This window comes from Homalodisca vitripennis, chromosome 7 (assembly GCF_021130785.1).
Source record: "Homalodisca vitripennis isolate AUS2020 chromosome 7, UT_GWSS_2.1, whole genome shotgun sequence".
Classification (NCBI taxonomy): domain Eukaryota; kingdom Metazoa; phylum Arthropoda; class Insecta; order Hemiptera; family Cicadellidae; genus Homalodisca; species Homalodisca vitripennis.
In genome coordinates this window covers 15,178,382-15,199,302 of record NC_060213.1, presented here as the reverse complement: position 1 = coordinate 15,199,302, position 20,921 = coordinate 15,178,382, and the positions used below count along the sequence as shown (strand labels likewise).

Genomic DNA, 20,921 nt, shown 5'->3' with positions numbered 1-20,921 from the left:
TTTGTTTTATTTTACCAATTAAAAATTACGTAATATTGTAAAGAGTAAAGTTTAACATTTTCATAGGAAACTATGTTTTTATGAAGGAAATTGAGTTTTCCAGTCGGCCGAACTGAAAGTAGATAGAAATAGAAGGTCCCAGTACTAAACCCACAAAATTTGGGCTTGCTATAAGTTATGGATATTTTTTATACAAAGGTACATTATTAAAATGCATATTTTGTATTAAAAAAAACTGTAAACATCTCCGGTTGGCCTTCGAACCTAATCTAACCTCGCTATAACACCCAATTTGAATATATAACTAGTCAAAATATTATTAGAAAGACTGACCCGCATATGTCTATTAGAATAACAGTAGCTTTTTTGTAAAAAAAAAAAAACATAATAATAACTTCACAGTAGTTAAGCCTATTAATCGTGAAGGGAATAGTGATATCATTTGCTCAAAACTGCCGTTTCTTCTACGACTTCAAGTATATTATTGTTGTTATTGCACTACATAGTCTATTCTTCATATTTTCTTGTTGTATAATCTATAAGTTGTTAACGTATTTTTCAGAGTTTAATTTAGTGTTATTGTTGTTTTTCTCAGTTCTGCTTCAAAACTATGATAATTACTTGAGATAATTTTGCTTATTTTACCATTTTTGGGCATGTATATTAGACACACACACACACATATTATAGTTAAATTTTTCCATTTTATTATTTGGATAAAAATGATGATATTTCTGTTTTCTAGTTTGTAAGACATTCACACACTCTTAATGTGAAGAATGCATGAACTATAAAACTAGTGGTAGCTAAATTGTAAGTTTTTTCGTTGTTTTTTTATCACATTGTAAAGTGGTATACCGTTGCAAATAAAATAAACAGGCAAAAGTACTCGTATGATTCGATACCAAGTAATTGGTCTTCCGATACCAAGTATCGAAACAATAGTATCGATACATTACATTACTTGTATTTACTTGTATTGTATCTGAACAACCCTACCGGTAAGAGTTGACTATAGTTAGGTTAGAGTTGTCTATGGAACTCGAAAAGGCTTTCCTAAATTGCTAGTCTGGAGATATAACAGTCTAGTCTAATATGTGTTAAATTTATTTGGTTTATTCATTATTATTCTAAGCAAAATAATTAGTAATTCAGTTAAATGGCAAAGATGAAGGCTGAAGCATCATCTGAAGAGGCTAACTTGTTTATACACAAACAGGTAAGGATATAAATTTATTCAAACAGGATGTTTACATTAGCCGCGTTAGCGATGACGATCAAAACCCATTTATCAATTTCTTAAAATTCTATGTTTTCATTAACTAAAGGAACTTTTGGGTTAGCCCATAATTGCACAACTGATAATTGATTGATTGAAATTATAGGTTAAATGCCATAACTTTAGATTAATACTTCTAGGGGAATCTGAGTTTCTTGGTGGTGGGGATATAAGCTAAAGAGGCTTGGCATTGGTGGAGGGGCTAATTAGGGCTGCAGTATAATAAGTGGCGGTATTTATTTACATTATCGTGACCATGGAAAATGGACTTTTTTCATGGGTTGGGCATTTATAGCCAAGTATTATTATCACAGGTGCATATGAACTGGGGGGAAAGTATATTATTGTATTATATTTATGCCTTTTGGATATTATTGCAGGATTAACGTATAAGTCAGACTCGTCTTAACGAATTGCTTCCACGTGAGATACCGAACATCCAACACAAAGGTGTGCCATTACCACTACTGAACTAGGAGGTTAAGAATAGACGTGGAGGAACAACGGTAGTTCAAAATGGCGTCCCTTCTTTATTTGAGAAGGCGCAGAGTATTACCAAACTTTGTCAAATATGTATAGTGTTGCCAGAGGACGATAATTATCGTAAAGGTGCGATAATTTCATTTATTTTATGCGCCGGTAAGATACGCGATGGGTAGTTATTATCGTACCATGAAAGATTTTTGACAAATTTATACAAGTAACAAACCAAAAGTTAATTATAACATAATTTATTATACGAACATAACATACTTTTTCATTAAATGTGTTTGTTACGATTATGAATGCAGAGTTATAGGAAACTGTAAAAAACGGAGTTTTCAGAGGATTTAAAAAAATCGTAGCTCCTTTGATTTTCGTTGCCGACGAATTTTTTCTTCAACATTGTTTTCAGGGAAAAAAAATTAACATACCTTTCCATGGTCACGTTAATGTAAATTGATACCTAAGTGGCCACCAGGACAATCGAATCAATTGTCAATTAGAATAATTACATTATTGAATATAAAACATTTGGCTGCAGTACAGTAAGTGACCACCACCACAATTGAATTAGGATACTAAATATTGATTAGAAATACCTCAATCATTGAATACAAAAATATTATAATTATTGCCTTCTCTTTTTAACGTGGAATTGCGATACTGTTGGGATAAGCTCTCACAAAACTGCGACGAAATCGAGAAGAACAACTAACAGCGTAAAGTACATTGCATTTTATAGCATTCAAAAAAATTTTTTTTCATTGTCATTATAAGATTTTATATTCTGACATAACATTTAATTTCATGTATTTAAAAAATTAGACACTGTGCCAGGCCACTGGACAATCTTTCTAGTTGGTAGACAGATCAAAAAGTATAGTTACCTGGGTTTGAACGTTAACCATGCAGTAACTAATACAGTTAAATTTACAGGAGTTACATTAACATTTTAATTGTTTACTTTTGCGTTTAGATGTATCAAGCAAATTATTTACAAACTATAACCAAGTCTTGTGTCTGTAAGAATTAAAAAAGGTACTGGTTTTTCACTACTAAAATGCAATTTTGAAAATTAATTATTCATTGTTAAACCTGCCATTAGAAGTCCAAAACCTACATAAAAAAAGCTGATGGGAAATGGTCAAATTTTAATGTAGTATGGCCTCCTCTTGTAGTTAAGGGCGCGAAGGACCCACGCACAATCTTCGCAACACCGCCCTCGACAGTATGACGGTTCACGTGTTTCAACCAGCAGGAGCCAGCCGTGGTAAATTAACATAATGTGTTTAATTACGTAGGCCTAATTGTAGTTTTAAATTGTGTTTCCACAAATAAATGAGATTTAATATAAAAATAATGAAATAACGTGACCAATGCCGAACCCGTTTAAGATTAAAAGTTAAAAAGGTTATTTGACAACAACTTTTATCCATATAACTCTAAAATTAGATACTCTTAATAAGTACACTTGTACATATATTGTATAAACCTTGGGTCTTAAGGATTACTAGTTTTCTTGGTTATGAATGTTCAAAGTTACAGTTTGGTTGAAAACGCCACAAAACGACACCATTTTTTGTTTTTACTGACTTAAATTTAAAGTTTGTAAACAATTTTCTTTATAATGTATAGATACAGAAATAAAAAATCTAAATTTCTAGTTTGCTCAAGTTAGTTAGTTCTAGAACGTTTCAGCTTACTCAACTAGTTAGTTTGTGGTTTACGTTCAAACTAGGTTATCTATACTTGTTGAGTAGTATACAAAGAACGGTCATGCTTGTTGCGCTGACAGCATTGCTGATGCATGGTTGCTAATACGCATACAAACAAAAACGCTTCTAAATGTCATCTTGGCGTCTGTGACTAGTAGTCTACTGGCGATTCTTTGAGGTTATGATATAATCAGACTTTATTTTGAAATTACAAACATTTGTAAACTGTTAAGTAAGACCAATTTAAACAATTTGTTAATGATCTCTATTAAAGGTACTAATAGAAAGGAATGCATTTCAATGACGTTTAAACATTATTGTTTATAAAACAAAGAAGACTACAGATTTAATTATGTAAATTTATTTTATTATGGCCTAATAAGTGTTTTAAAGTTAAACTAATGTTAAAAGTCAATTGTTAAAAAAATCATACTGTTTTTTTTGTGTGTTTTATATGAAGAAGCCTTTTTGTTTGTTTGTATATTTTTACAATAAGTTAAAAATTGTATTTTCGAACTAAACTGTTTTTAATCAAACCTCCTCACAAAAATCTGTTCATCTTTGCGGATCTAGCTATTTTAACAACAGTATATTTATTAATGTAATTATTGGTTCTGGAGGCTAAAGTATTTGAGAACTTCAGACTTTTCCGATAAGTAGCTAGTATTCTCTGCTGAACACCAATGCTAAATAAGTGCTACAGGACAAGTAATTTTGCTAAAAAGTGTGAAGAGCTTGTAGCATTTTTGCTAAGAAAATTTTCATCTCAATTTAAACCCTGAATTATATGGTATTTGAGTAATGGCCGCACGTACAATGGTGATGTAGGCTACATGTGTTACTTGTGTCACAAGCTGTAAGACACAAGTATCCTTCAAAATAGTAAAAAGTAACTAAATTTTACACAGTTTGTTACATTATATAAACATTATATAGCCTAGATAGTTTTTTTTACTCGTCATGTAATTATTACCTATTTTAAATATAAAAAATCTGAACTCTACTGTAATTCGAATACCTATAACGTAATTTGATTTAATATTTTTGTTTCAGTAGTTAGGATAATCCAATATTGATGATTCAATTGTGGTGGTGGCTGCTTATATGATACTGCAGCATTTTGCCTTGAAATATTAATAATTATTACCAGCTGATTTTATACAGAATAACTATATTGCTTAAAATTAAGGGTGATTCCATGTCAAATCAACCAATAAAATAGTTTTCAATTTGACTGTTTCAGATTTGGCTGAAACTTGGTTTATTTATATTCTCTGAGATCCTGAATCAAATTTATTTTTTCAAATCTATCCCTTCACAAATTTTGAAAAAAATCACAAAATGCATTGTTTGTATTGTGCACTTAAATTTAATCTAAAATTAGCTGTAGTGCTAGAGAGCTGAGAGATTTTTTGCTCATTTTTAAGAGGGACTGGACTTTAATTTGATACTCAACTTGAACATTTAGGTTAAAAAAATGTATCATGAGATATATTAAAAATGTTGTAAAAACTTTGGTAACAACTGACTGTCCATCGTACTTGCAGCGTTCACTGTACGTTGATCGAACGAATAAATCGACAAATAAAATTCTCTTATAGTCCAGAAAAAAATTGTTGCAAGGACTTTTCCAGCAGAGACAAGTTTTGGCTTTCACAGGACAACCTTAATCCTTTCTACGCCACTCCTTACTTGCCATTTTTGACTCGGGGGTGTAGTGGTGTACCCACGTCTCATTGCATGTAACAATGAACTTTAAAAATTATTTACCCTCATAGCATATAGATTGTAACTTGATTGTAACAGAATGTTTATTTATAGCTCAGCAATTAAAAACTATTGTTTTGTTAAAATAAGGTTCAGAGTTTAAAATTTAAAATGTTACACTAATTTAAATTAGAGTCTAGTAAATAGTCAAAGTTCAATACAGATATATTTTTTTTTTTAGTTTCATATCAGATTCTAAGCTTGTTAGGTTCAGATCTGGTGTTAAAATATTTCTTAGTTGTGAAAAAAAACATTTGACAGCAAAAGATATAACGAAACTTACAGACCATCATATTTAAAATTTATCTATTGTACATTACGGGTACAGTTTTCTGTGTTGCACCAATTTAACTCAAAGTGAATACTGTTCTAGGAAGATTCAGAAGATGATGATGATGTGTGGGATGATGCACAACTTGTCAAAGCCTATGACAGAGCAATCTACAAAGCCAAACAACAGGTCTGTAATTCATGTATTCTGTAACAAAGTATATGGAATTTTTTAACGTAAGCAAAATAGAGTTAGAAGTTTAACCTGTAGGTCTCTTAAGAATTTGACTCCATTCACCATTGAGCTACCCTATTAAAATGGATGAAATGTGAGGTATTTTTTTATTTGTGGAAATATAATTTTTGTACGGTTTCATGTCAATGGTATAAAATAAAAGGCTGAAGAATTAAATGAATAGAGTTAGCATCTCTGCTACAAAAAGAAGATTTTTTTAATGTTGGTGAATTGGGCATTGAAGAACATATTGTAGAAATGAACGATTAACTCTAAACTAAAGTATTTTACAACTTCTTCATTCACATTGTGATCAATTTGAAGGCCTATTTTCTGACAACGGCTAAAGAAATTATTTTACTCTCGCTAGTGTTTTAGAAACGATTTCCCCGAAAATGTCAAAACTTTGTGATTTTATGGCTGGGACCAAATCATTATTAGTAGGAGGCTGTATTATTATTTATTTATTTACTGAATTAAATGTTTATCACTTAAAAATTGTAATGGATATTTTAAAACCCTTCATAACAAATTTCAGGTAAAAATGCTAAAAAGTTTCATCACAAATATAAGTAGATTTTTATGATTAATTCGAGAATCAAAGAGAAAGCAATGTGGAAACTAAAGCAAGGGGTTGATAGGCAACTAAGTTATTTTAGAGAAGTTGTGAAGATGTTTGAATAATTTCTCTGTCTTTAGAAGACTGAAAATTGGATTTAAAACTTTGCTTTCTATGACCGATATGAATTGTTCCAATAATAAATTAGTTAAATGATTTAAAAACAGATCAGATTTAAAACAGGTGTTACATAGCTTTTAAGCCATATCGTATTAAGCCTCAAAAATATTTACAGATACATGCAGGGTCCCCACCCGACCGTGAAAACCGTGAAACCGGGAATAAGCCGTGAATTTCGTTCACCGTGAAAAAACCTTAAATAAGCCGTGAATTTTGTTTACATACCGTGAAAATCTCTACAACTTTTGAATAAATAAAATCAACACGGGTCGTCGTCAGACGATCATATGGGAAAGTTGACCTTCGCTATTGCAAAGTAAAAAGTAGCACGCAATGTAGGGGATAGACCACGAAGTTTGACAGGTGCTGCTATCTGAGCGATTGTACTGATAATATGGTTTATAAACAAATGAGGAAAAGGAAGGGCCGGTGGGAGATGACGCTTCCGGCTCAAATCACGTGAGGCCTGTCTTTGTCTGTCGCCAGGTTCCGGGCCTTGGCTACGCTACGCGGCTGTAAACAAGGCATTCTCTGATTGAACGCGAGATTAATAACACAATTTAATTACTTGATAGATTGTCGTTTAATGTAAACACTTTTCGTATTGGAGTTTTATTGTATCAGATATAGTCTATTATTGTTTTCATAAAATAAAAAAAGTATACAAATCCTTAATCTAATGTAAGGAATTTAAATTACATTTTAACTTAATTTCATTCTATTAAATCCCTTATTTTATTTAAATATTAATGAGAAAAATGCTATTCAGTACGATATCTATATCGTTGTGTGTAATGACTGTTAACACAATGTAATAATTATAAAAAATTTTAATTTATGGTGGACAATAAATTGAATTAATTTAGGGTCTTGCGTAAATAAATAGTATAATAATGTGACGGAGCAGAACCTACACGACACATATCAATTAACGCAGCGAGACCATAACTTTATAGGCCTATATAACTGTTTTAATTACCAGTAAGGTCGTTTGAGAAAACAATTTTATTTTTCATCTCTTTAGATATTAAACGGTAGTGATATGCGTTTTCCTTATCAATAATATTTTTTATGATTCCTAAGCTGCATGGATATTACGAGTGTACACGGTTTAAATCTTTTATGGTGAATGTGTGTTTAAATTGTATAATGTATTAGTAAAATATTGCAAATGAAACGTCATGTTATAAAAACGTTAGAAAAAAAACCATTGCATTTTTCTAACCAGGAAACAACAAACGTCAAGTAACTTTGTAGTGTTAAGCTTTATTACTACAAAACTACAAATCGAGGAAGTCGTCCAAGTATAATTTTGTCGGGTTCCATACGACTACGTTAACGCTATTAATCATTTCATGCAGATGAAAAATATATCGTAGTACAAGGTTCATTTATTGTAATGTGGTGCAGCGATGTTATGGTAAAAATAACCTTTGTTGTCTACTGTCAATGAGAGTGGAAGGGGAGGGGTATATCGTGTACTCCACTCCCCCATCCTCGGACAACAGCTGGTTTCATGTCTCAACATGAAAGATTTGTTTCCCCAGCTCGACACTCCAATCTTATTCTTATTGTGAGAATTGATATAAAGATTTAAAGCTTTTCATTCAACTCATTCTGACACTTTCTCACGGAAATTCTTCTGTTGAAAGAGGCTTCTCTGTCAACAAACAGTGTATAGTTGAAAACTTGAAGGAGGAGAGTTTAGTCGCGTTGAGAAAAGTTTGTGACGGCGTATCAGCAGCAGGAGGATTGGAGGCAATGGAAATCACTAATGAATTAGTTCATGCTGCCAAAAATTCCCACGCCCACTACTCGGAGCACTTGGCAAAACAACGAGAAGAAATGAAAGACAAAATTAATTCTGAGAAAGAGAGGAAGCAAGCTGCAATAGAAAAAAAGAATTGGAAGCACAAAAATTCCAGGTTTTGTCCGACGTCAGGAAAAGGGCAGCTGAGTTAGACGATAAGATACAGGAACTTAGCAAAAAGTGCAAATCGTAATTCACTTTTATTCTAGACATTTTTATCAATTTCTTTATTTATGTGTACAAATATAATTTTTTTTTATAAACTGGTACCAAATAACTTTTCTTATAACAAGTTGTATATAATTTTTATACATTTAACGTTTATATGTTATTTTAATTTCAATAAAATTGCCTTTTCTTATGTACTAATTAAAATGTGAACCTGTGATTATGTGAAAATTTTCCTGTGGAAGAAATTGATCGAAATAATAATAATAATGCGTTAAACAAGAAAATAATTTAATAATCACGCAAGTGTACTTCATGGACTCAAACGAGTTAGCCTTAGCCAACGTACGAATCCTGTCACCCTGCATCTTGTCTAACCTGTGTCAACAAAGTTCTCTTCAGATTTCAACAAACTTGTAAGTTAAAGAAAATTATGAGCTATGTGCATGCTAATTATATTGAAATTTGTCTTTGTCATTGCTTTGATGACTGTTATGATGATGTTTTGTAAAAATAATATGCCTTGTTATATTCATTATGTAGCAAATCGCACATAAAATCGGGCGCTCGCCGCTCATTGCTTGCGTCGTAACCGAAGCCTATTGTTATTTCGTTCTTTTAGACGTTTCCGTCAATTCCTGCACGACCAATGACATCGTTAGTCAAATGGGAAGAAGTTTTATATTGTATTTTACCGCTCTGCCGCGTCTGTAGTGTTTACGTCTCAACTTCGCCCCCCTCCAACACGATTTTGTTTGTACCGGTAACGTTGTTCATGAAAACTTTCCGACCTTGAATTTTAATTTTTTTAACCGTGAAAACCGTGAATTAGCCGTGAATTTGAGTATTTAGATTGAGTGGGAACCCTGTGTATCTAATGTTAAAATAATATAAGTTTTTTGTTTTCCAGAAAGTAGAAAACTATTGTTCCAGATTTATGCTTTATACAAGAATCATTATAACAATAAACACTCTTATTTAAGAATTGTTACTGTGTAAAAAGTTATTTATTGTTTGTAAAACATTTTTTGTTTGTACTTGTAGCCTTATAATTATTAGTCTAGGGAACGCCTCTGCTAAAGATGTACTGCTGTTGTTGATCTAAGTAAGGATGTTTTTAGTTAAGTACATGCCACCTAACATGGCTGATTGATCTTGAATCGAATTACTCTATTGTTTATTCTACTTTTACAACATCCAATTTTGTTACTGAGCAGAGCAATGTCATTTGTTGTATTTTATTGAAGTATTTGATATGATTTGATCTAAAAATTGGAATGCAATAAACATTAAAAATACTACTTTATTATATGCCATTGCAATTTATACATTCTCTATGAACAATGAACAGATGATTTGTAAATAAAGAATTTGTCTATTGTCTATAAACTGTTTTGTGCACATTTAAAATCTTGTAATGTCCAAAAACAAGAACCGTATTTGGTCTAGAAGACTAAAAATTTAATGTAGTATTGGGTTTCTTTCATAAATAAATTGTAACTTTTATAGATTCTGGATAAAATCCAAAAAGAAATGAGTCTGACGGAAGCAGATATACAGGATGTGCTTGGTGATCCGCCAACCCCCAAAAAGCGAAAGAAGAGAAAAAACAAAAGCAATACTGGTGGTAATTATGTAAGTATAATTAACTTTTTACTATTACAAATTGATAGGAATAACAACAGGTTACTTTTAAAACCTTCTATGGTCCACTGATTTAACATTAATACTTAAAACAACACATAAATTTTAAATTGCAAATTTCACAGTCCGAAAAGATAAAAAAAAGTTGGTGACGAAGAAGCTCAAAATGAACTATTTACATCATTTTACATCAGGGATATCTAGACTACAAAATTCATTGTAATCTATGTAAAGAAGTATTCTAATTGTCTCATTAGATGCTACAATCACAATTCAGTGCACTACGATGTTTTAGACACAATCTCTAAGGAACCATGCAACCACCAGGAACAACCAAGTTTTCTACATATAACTTATCTATAGTGGCAAAGAAAGGTTAATTCAGTGTGAGTGTTGAATTTAGCTCCAGTTCACCTTCCTCTTAGTGCAGCGTCTAGAATCTGGCTCTATCATATACTTGACTTCTGGAATCTGGAGTCATGTTCATCTGAAGAGATAAAAAAATTTTTGCAACGACATCAGAGACACTTGGACTATAAAGTATAGAGTAATCTAGATGAAGTGCACTTTATGAAACAATGAAAATACCTCTTGTCTAGATTCCAGTAATTTAGTCTGCAACAGTGTCACATCCCAAACACTGTACTAAGAGGAAGGTGAACTGGAGCTAAACTCAATATTTACACAAAATCGTTATGTAGGTCAAATCGGATGTTAACAGTTCATTCAACTCACTAAAACCACAACATTGTCATAGAGACACAAACATTAGTGTTCTTTAAGAAGATATTCTATTTGGGAGCAAAATACCTTAACAGATTACCAGCTGTAATTAAAAATGATGGTATTTTAAAAGATACATTAAAAAGTATTTCATAGCTAAACCATTGTATGAGTTTTAAGATTTTATTGCAAATATTAGTTTTGGGAAGAAAACTCTGTTAATTATGTCTGTTGATTAGAGTTATGGTTTTATAGGTATACTATGTACATTTTATGAATAAGACACCAATTTCAATTACAGACTTTGTACTTCACGAATAATTCATCTTCAATTCAGTCCAAAAATCAGTAACAATTGATTTGTTTGGAAAAGTAACTCTTGTTTTACTTTTCATTTGATATATTTAGAAATGTTTCTGTAAGATGTTTGGATTTTTTCTAGCCGATGTGGAAAGTCGGTAGTGCGTGCCGAGCAATATGGTCAGAAGATGGAGAAGAATATGAGTGTGAAATCGTGGAAATGATCGATGGAAACTGGTGCACTGTGAGGTTCATTGGTGAGTCTTTTAACCTTTATTCCTTATTAATCATAAACTAACGTCTTTTTTTTATTCTACCTAGAGCTAGCTACGTCCAGGGTTATTGAAAAATATTTGAACTATAAAAAAAATCATATCTTCGTTACTATTATAAATAAAGAAACTTTTATGGTTTTGGTCGGTAGAAGAACTCAAAACGATCTGTTACAAACCTTTTATTTTTTGTTCTCTTAGGACATGAAATTTATAAATTGGACCTTGTTCTATAAGGACTTTTGTGCTGCTTCCAGAGTGACAGGATATTTTGGATGGGTAAGGTTGGGGTTAGAGGTCACCTCCTGTCAAGATCTGCGTAGAAAAATGTATGACACTAATCTCAAGTCATGTCCCCTCGGAAGAAGTTGAAGCAAGCTTTGAACCAGCCTCTCCAGTCAAAGCAGGCAGGGGATGGCACAGTCTTATGTCTAGGCTAGCAAGAACCTTTGACACCAGATTTGACACCTTTGATACCCATTGCGGATCATATTGTTTTGGCGTATGGGCACGAATTAATTTACTGTCAGCGGCCGAAACGAACAGCAATGGTGTACCACATCGTATCGCTCGCTATTGTATACTAGAAAATTCAGCTATGAAGGTATTCGTTCAGATGGGACATGGGCCTACTGGGGTATCTGTGATGTAGGAACGATAACACGCGAGCAAGGTTCTGGGGTGGCAGGGATGATGTCTGAATCATAGTCTAAATAAAGCGGCTCGGGCGAAGCGATTACAACATCCGGGCCATTGTCTAGACTAAACCCGCCAACATGTACGTCTGCATCGTTTAGTTCTTTGTCACTAACCTCAAAAGTATTATAATAACAATTGAGGAAAACACCCAATCAGAAGCGCTAAAAAGCAGAGAGTAAACTCATATGAATGATTTTTCAACTTCAACATAACAACTGCGATCTGTAGGATATTTATAAAACTTTTGAAAACTCTAAACGTAGACCGTTGTTAAACACTCTTAGTTGACAAGTGAAGACGATCGCCCGATCTATCAGACATTAATAGAACTAATTGGAGGGAAACTTCAAAGCAGACCGCTTTTGCGACCTGAGCTCGTCATCGTGTCGTTAGGCCCAGCCACGGCGTGACGAGCCCAGCTCGTCAGTGATCTGCAATGGGTTAAGTGACACATCGTTTTTACTGTGCCCAGTGTCTGTTCAACTGGTAGGTATAAACCAGCCAAAAGTGACCCCTGCTGGGTAGTTACAAACCTTTTACTTTTTAAATATGTGCTCCGTTGGAAGCTCTGCAAACGCCCAACCGATAATTTATTTTTACCAAGGTTTGCTGAATCATGTCATTTGTGATTGTGGCTAGAGCAGCAATGACGCATTGCAGATCTCCAATATTTTCGCTGTAGACAATATTTTACATGTATCCCCCATAAGAAAAAGACTATTAGTGCCATGTCTGGGCCTCTTGGAGGCCGAAGAATAGGTCCAGCTTGCATGATCCAACAATTGCGAATCTTTTATTGAGAGTATCTTGAATTTGTTGGCTATAGTTTAAACAAGATAGGGGTGAGCCATGCATGTTAAAATTGTAATAACTGTTTGTTTTCTTGTTCAGTTTCATTTGACTGTGGGAAAACGTACTACTAAAGCATGTCCAAATAAACATTTCGTGTGATAGTTTATTCCAGCGTTTCCCAAACAGTGGGTCGCGGGCGGATTTAAGGTGGGTCGCGGCGTGAAACAGAAACAGGCGTCACTGCCACTCGTAAGGCCATGTCACACTGCCGTGGCGTCGCGTCCGTCCATCCATAGTATGAACGTCCGCGTATGCCGCGACGGTCTCGAATCCCGTCAAACTACCAGACACGCGTCCGCGTCCGCGGCCAACGCCACGTATTTCTAGGAGGGTGGAAGCTCAGTACGCAATAAAATGTCGTTACTCACCCTTATGATTGTAGTTCACATTGCAGCTATATGTGTCCTGAGTAACTCGTAAAAACTTTGTAGCTGTAGCACAAATAGTTTTTGAGTTTTGACGGTAATGTAAAACACAGGTTTCGGAGAATCGCTGTCAAAGTTTTTTAACACTAATATTTACATTAAAATTGTTTAAAATTTTAATTTAGCATATCTAACCAGCAGCATAACACCTTCTCTTTACTTGTCTTTTTGTTCTTTTTCAATTCTTAGCTTCCTTCTTGCTCTTCTTACTTCCAGTGTTCCCAATTTTGCCTTTTTCTCCGAGTATCCCACTCTCAAAATGTCAAAATTTTCAATGAGAATCCTAATGGTTTTTTCGACAAAATATCTTTGTGAGCGTGCCTTTTCAACCTTGGTTCACATCAAGAATAAGTATAGAAACAGACTGGTGGACGTTGAAAGTGATTTTAATCCTGACATTGAATTACCTGTTCAGTCAAAACAATGCCAGAAGTCACACTAGTATTATAGAAAAATTATTTGTAATCTTGAATAACCAATAAACTCTTTCTATGTTTTCAATACTAAGCTGTGTACATATTTATTTACATTTTACATTTTTTTTCTATACACGTATATAAATATAAATCATGTGTATTTTATATTAATGTTATATATACATAATATTCATATGTATATATAAAATCACGGGTGAGGGATTGGTCGCGAATGTGAAAAAACATTTGGAAGTGGGTTGGGAAAGGTTGGGAACCACTGGTTTATTCAATAGAGAAGAAAGAGCTAATACCTCTGTCATGCATCAAAGAGTACCACTTGTTTAACTTTGGAAAATCTTTATCGTAGTTGTCAATTTCATTAGGTTTTTAAGACCCCAAAACCTACAATTATGACAATTGATGCAACCATTGACATGAATTGTAGCTTCATCACTGACGTGTTTTTGTTGAATTTTGTTTATGAAAATTATGCTTTTATAAATAATTTTTTGCTAGTAGCCTAGTTTCTATTTTCTATGTTTTTGTTTGTGCAATGCCAAGCATCTGCTACGTATATACCACTTCACGATGTTTTGTAGTTTTATAAATATTTTTTTGTATAGAATATACTATGCGTATATTCTATTTCATAATTAGGAATGATTTTTGATTTTTCAAATGTTTAAATTTGTTGTCATAGTCAGGGTGTTAAAATACGTTTTATAAGTAATACAATTTTATGCCCATATTTTTTTGCAGATTAAAAGCATATATTCTGGAAGCTCATATTATAATCCATCAAAATAAAGTAGAAAGTAGGGGATATAATTTTGTCCTTAAAATATAGCTATATCTGTGTACCTCTGCAAATTCCTTTGCAATAGAGTGGTATTTTTAATTCGTTTTTTATTATCAGGCGGACTCCAACAGTTAAAAAAATGTGATTGATGATGATTTTGTTTGAATCATACTTCTTAAAAAAGCTATCAGGATTCGAAATCAGGAATCAATTTTTAAGATTCGGAATCGGATTTGAGATTGAAACTTCTGGATTAGTCCATCACTAGCCCACTTACCCAATGTTAGTGTGGCATCATAGGCAGAATACTTTAGGGTGATATTGGAGTTAAGGATTTCAGTTTGACACCACACATTGATGGATCAATTTTGTATCAAAACTTAACAGAAATAAATGACAACCATGGTTAAAACAGCAAACCATGCACTCTTTGAACCTTATTTCGTTACAGTCTCTAGTTTGGCCAGGAGAAATCCTCAACAGGCAATTTACATCGCTTCTTAGTGACCAGAAGAGGGCAGTAAGGGCAATTGCTGGCTTACAACCAAGACAGAGAGCTGTTATCCATTCTTTATCAACCTATCAATAGTAATGGTTGTGACTTACCCAGCAGAGATCATTTCTGGCTGGTTACTGGGCACAGCAAAAACCGACGTGTCACTTAAATCTGGGCAACCCTATGGATGTCCAAGAGTGGCACATCACTAACCGCGAATGTCGAGATTCTGTAGTGCAAGGGCAATTCCATAGGTCTAGTCTACTGCGGGAGATGACTGTTGGAGTTTGGTGGGATTCATTCCCTAACTATCAGAGGTTCTTGCTAGCCTCAACAAGGGTGTGCCACCCCCTGCCTGTTCAGACCTGGCCTCCCCTTCTTTCGGGGAGACATGACTTTGAGATTGATGTAAGCCAAATTTGATGAGATGTCAATTTTGATGAGGACCCCTCGTTACTGAGCCTATTGATGTAGGTCAAATTTGATGCGAGTGTAAATTTGATGAGAGTCCCAGGTTATAACACCAATTTGCTATGTGTCACTCCCACGTTGGTTACGATAATTTGCTGAAAGTCAGTTCTTTAGAATTATTCACTCACCATGTAGTTGTACGCGCCTTGTCACCAGTGGCACGTTGTTATACCATGTTGTTCATCATAGTATCGGTCGCCATCTTGCCCAATGCTAGCTGTATTTCCTCGTATTACTCAAAAATTATTAGATTTGAATGTCTCTGGTGTTATCACCAGAGACAAGTCTGTGTGTATGTCAGGGTTCAAAATATATTAAGTAATAATTACAAAATTTAACATCACTCCACACTTTTTGTAAAAGCGATATTTAAAGAAAGTCAAAGCAAGTGACCACGAGATTAGTTTATTAAATGTCACACTCTCAACAATATTATAAACTCACTCACCTTGCAGTGCTTTGATAATTTTAAAAGTCTAAACAATATCCCATCCTTGATTAAATTTCAATATACTATACAACAGATCATTACTTTCCCAGGAGAACTAACACAACCTCCTTGCTTCGAGTCTGATGGTAGAAGAACGAATCTCCGTATAATACGACGGATACTGATTCAAAACAACACTCATCACTTCTCTCGTTCAAATCAGCGTCTTCACGAATAAATTTAATTTAATTCTTTCTTATAATTGTCGAAATTTATCACGTTTACTATAATTAATCAATTTAAGTATTTCTATTTTCTTTTTATTTAAATTTTTAGCAACATGTGCTTTATGACGTCATAAATTTTACAAGTCATTCATACCACAATTGGCTCTTCTGCGTAATTCTATTTAATGTTTTTGTAAAACACGAATTTTGGTTATGTTTACTTCATTTTAATTAATCAAATCTTTTCCCGTATAAAGTTCAATAAATGTCTTCGTTATTAAATAAATCTCAATTCCGACAACATGTGATTCACTGATGTCACAGTCTGCCGATTCATTGACGTCACAGTCTGCCAATTCCCCGCGAATATTCAAATGTCGTAATTTGACCTGTTACAAGATGTGGTGCCCTAATTCTTCTTCATGGATCTCGATATGAGGTGGCCGCTACTCCCTAACCTTACCCATCCTGAATATCCTGTCACTCCGGAAGCAGCGCTTAGGTTCTTACAGAACTAAGTGCAATTTATAAGCGTCTTGTCCTAAGATAACAACAACAAAAAATGGTTGTGACTCATTCTGGAGGAAGTTATCTTTGTTCATGACAGCAGACTATCCAAACGTTGCAGCATCCATCACTATAATGCTTGAGGTGCATCACACTTACACCTTCATTTGCACCGATTATTATTATTATTATTATTAGTATTAATTGATGCCATTACAACTGTCTATAAATTAGTAAATAAAATATATTGTCTGATGTTTGTTGTTGCAGGATACGATAATGAAGAAGAAGTGCTACTAAGAGAACTGATCCCTTCCTTTGGCAAAAGTGTGATAGAGTTCCAATTGGCCTCTGCTAAGTCCTATAATGCTGCTTTAAAGGTAACTGACTAATAATGTAAACCGAATAGTCATTTTATACATTAAAATATAAAATGTACAAATTCCACTTGTGAGGAAGTTTTCACCCAGTTTACTAAGAGATTCTACTCAAGGTCTTCAAAAACTTCTAAGACTCAGACTGGTAGAGCCCAGTTTATTCACAGTTTTATTGGCTGAGCGTTAGCGAAACCTCTCATGCTGATGATGAAATCCGATAACTGTTCATCTTTATTCAAGATTCAATCATTCTTTAATCATAGAAGTGTATGTTTGTACACTTTTTTCTTCAAGTACCATCAACAACCAAAAACGCTTTTCTTCGAATGTTGCAGTGGACATATTATATTTCTTTTCCCTACCACTGGCTGAGGGTTCTCCTTTCAATTATAATACAGATGGTTTCTGTACAGCATTGCCTTTCCTGTCAGTCTTTCCCTGTCTTCACTTTCCTGTGTCTTCAAAGTGAATCCTGTGTTTGGTTGAAATCATTTTTATATTCCTATTATCCTTCCACTTTGACACAACTAGAGATTCGTCATAGACACCATTTCTCCTATCTTCAGTCATGCATTTAGCTCATGTGGAAGGCCTTTCCTGTTAGAGCGAAGTGTAACTACCAGTTTTGTCGAGTTTTCCAGTAATTTGTGTGCCAGTTCCACTATGGATGAGTAGTAGTTATCTACACACAACATATGATTCACCATGAGTTCTATCACAACAGAAGTGTCATAAGCACATTGGTGTCTGTTTGTGGTTTATATACAATTTTAGGCTAGATGTGTATCCTGTTATTTGACAAAGCTTGAATAGCTTAATTCCATTTTTAAGAGATTTGTTAGAAAGATATTGACGAAACTGCATAAAATGCCTGAAGGAACCAAAGTTTTGTTTGCTGTTTTGTCTCAAAAATAAAGCATTTAACTAAGTAATTAGTGGATATACCTCTGCATTTCGGCCTTTTTGGGGGATGTTATCATTACTGAAATGCCAAAAACGTAACAGAAGCTTAAACCAATTTCTACTCATTACTTTCTGGCAGCATGATTTTTGGAGAGAATATGATTAGTCGGTAGTCCAAGCCCATTCCCAAAATAAATCCAATAAACTGTTTTGGTTCAACTGAAGGGTAGAAGTAACATTCTGATCTCATCAACCATCATGTTCCAAATATCATTGTTAAGAAATTCAGAGTAGTAATCTACAAACTTGGCATGTATTGGCAAATTTAAATGGAAACCACTAACATAGATAATAAGAAAATGTTGTTTTTTATCTTCAAACAATTCCTACTGTTCCAGCATATCAGTTGGTTTAGTTCCCAGTTGTATTGTATCGTCTTTTATTCTTATCATGGAAAATGTCAACGTCCATTTCATCTTTATCTGTATTCAATGAACGGTTCTGAACATGACTTGATGAATGACCACTCAGCAGATCGGTATTGTCAAAATTGTTACCAAATCTTTCAAATTCATCTGACATAGGAACGCCCAGATACTCATTTAAAGTAAAGTCATCATCTTCATGTAAAGTCACTCTTGGTAAAATTTTGCCACAGAGTGTATTCCAGTACAGATACTCTAACAAAACAGATAAGCAGTCACAAAAAAAACAAACTCTCCTCTGTTTTCGTTGGGAATGAGTGTTAGAGAGGTTAGATGCAAATGGTGGGAAGCTTAGATTGGAGGAAGCATCGGAGAGAGGATTCTAATCAGTAAATATTAAGTTCTGCATATACCAATTGGTACGGCAGCTTCATTTGTATCGTAAATGTACTATAAAAACCAAAATGCTTTACCAATTGGTCCACAATTTTAATTTTTTTCTGAATTATACATTGATATATTGCATGTGTATTAGACTTTTGTAATAACAATTTTAATTAATAAGTTCAAATAGCCACCTAAATTTAAAATTTAGTTTTGCTGTAATTTAGGTTGGCAAACAGGCTATAGCAAATATAGTAGTTAATGTGTTAAGCCACCAAAGTTAACCAAGTGCTAGTTAAGATTTAAGATGCCTTTGGGGGGGGGGGGGGGTGGGGGGGGGGGGGGGTGGGGGGGGGGGGGGGTGGGGGGGGGGGGGGGTGGGGGGGGGGGGGGGTGGGGGGGGGGGGGGGTGGAAACAACGGTGGTTTTTTTCTAAAGAAACATTTTGGATCTTTGATCCCACTTTTTTCATAATCACATATTTTTAAAAATCTTCCCGGAATGCTGACGGACTTCTGATATTTCATAAGTATTGTCTTGACTCCTCTGGATAGAAACCGGAACCTTTTTGAGGTGTTAAGGCGATTCTGTTTCAGCCCGAAGTTTTCCCTCTTTTCCCATGGTAGGGCTAATCAATTCTCACTATTAATTTTTACTAGTCGGGGTCTCACTAATAATCTTTTTCCCAACACCTGAAAGGAATCTTTTGGGGGTCTAGCCCGGTTTTCGGTTCATCGCTTCAAGAGCAAATTTTTTTTTTGTTTTTAAACCTTGGGGTACTTGTTTTTTTTTCCCCCTTGGTCTTTTTGGGGTTTTTCTTTACCAACATGTTGATGCCCCTGGAGGGGGGCCCGGCAGTCTTGGTGCACCCCCGTGGGGGTTTAATATTTCCCCCCTGTATCGAGGCCTTCATAAGTGCTGACAAACGGTATGGCTTTTTCGATTTTTTTTTGAGGGTTTTTCCAGTTGGATGACTCAAATTGGGTTTTTTCCCCAAATCCAACACTTTAAAAATTTTTAGGAGCGGGTTTTGTTTTCCCCATCTTTTCAGAGGGTTCTTTAAAATTTTTCATACCATGGGGTTTGGGCCTGGCACTTTTTTTAGTTTTTTGGTGCCGACCCCGTTGGAAACCGTTTTTTTCCTTACTACTTTTTGGGACATTGGTTTTTTGGGGGGGTTTTATTTGAGCACGTACACCCGGTCGGACAAAGCACGTTGTATGTTGGACTCTTTTGGGAATGTGGGGGTGAAGGGTATCCCGGGGAACTGTATGGTATATGCGGGTGAATAGTCTGACGTATCCGGAACTTCAAATGGGGGGTGGACCAAGTATTGATATAATTTTCAAAAAAATGGGGGTTACCCTTTTTTACGGGGGTTTTTTAAAAACTTTGGAGCGTGGGCTGTAGATCCCCCAAATTATAGCTCAAATTTTGGGGGAATAAAACCCTGGGTTTTTAACATAGACAAATCAAATCAGCAATCGCGTTTTGTTTTTTCGGGTTCTGAAAAATTTTAATGGGGGCTCTGGAAAAAATTTTGACATATCAAAATAAGCAATCGCGTCTTGTTCTTCAGGTCTGAGATTTGAAAAAGGATCGGGCAACATAGTTTTTTAAAAAAAACAAAAACGCGTTTTGTTCTTCAGGTTGAGATTTAAATTGGGACTGGGAAACCCTTAGACATATCAAAATCAGCAATCCCCGTTCTGGAATTGATTGTCCTAAAACATCAGCGTGGGTTTTCCAACAAAACAATCAAAATCCGGAGTTTGTCTGTCTAACTTGGACATGCATTTCTTTTTTTTTTTAATGGGGGGGCAGGAGGAGTTCCTGACTTCAGCACCACACCTTAAAACAAACTTGTTTATCGAAGGAGGTTTTTCATTAAAAACCGGGGAAAAGAAGCATAAGCTGGTGGATTTGACGCTGACATACACTTTTTTGTTTTTTGGGGGCCCGGGATAGGTTAGATGCAGAAACCCCCAGTCCAAAATTTCGGACTTTTTTTTCATTGATGATCTTCGAAAAAACCACCCCCGTACATTGAGAAATGCTGTTTGCTTGCTAGCAGGAGAAGACGCCATTATTATAGAGCTGGCTAC

General features: G+C 34.5%; 1 protein-coding gene across 1 annotated transcript; it reads left to right on the top strand.

The window, feature by feature from the left end:
• The first annotated feature begins 968 nt into the window (after positions 1-968).
• LOC124366622 (survival motor neuron protein) lies at positions 969-17,119 on the top strand. The gene is made up of 5 exons (XM_046823218.1): positions 969-1,219; positions 5,618-5,704; positions 9,976-10,101; positions 11,276-11,390; positions 16,998-17,119. The coding sequence occupies exons 1-5, from the start codon at positions 1,160-1,162 to the stop codon at positions 17,117-17,119; spliced, it is 510 nt and encodes a 169-aa protein (XP_046679174.1). The 5' UTR covers positions 969-1,159.
• The last annotated feature ends 3,802 nt before the right edge of the window (positions 17,120-20,921 follow it).

Bases quoted from the DNA above. Each gene is read 5' to 3' on its own strand.
- LOC124366622 (XM_046823218.1), top strand. From the start codon at position 1,160: ATGGCAAAGATGAAGGCTGAAGCATCATCTGAAGAGGCTAACTTGTTT. The intron at 1,220-5,617 runs GTAAGGATATAA...ATACTGTTCTAG, and splicing joins ACTTGTTTATACACAAACAG to GAAGATTCAGAAGATGATGA. The intron at 5,705-9,975 runs GTCTGTAATTCA...TAACTTTTATAG, and splicing joins TCTACAAAGCCAAACAACAG to ATTCTGGATAAAATCCAAAA.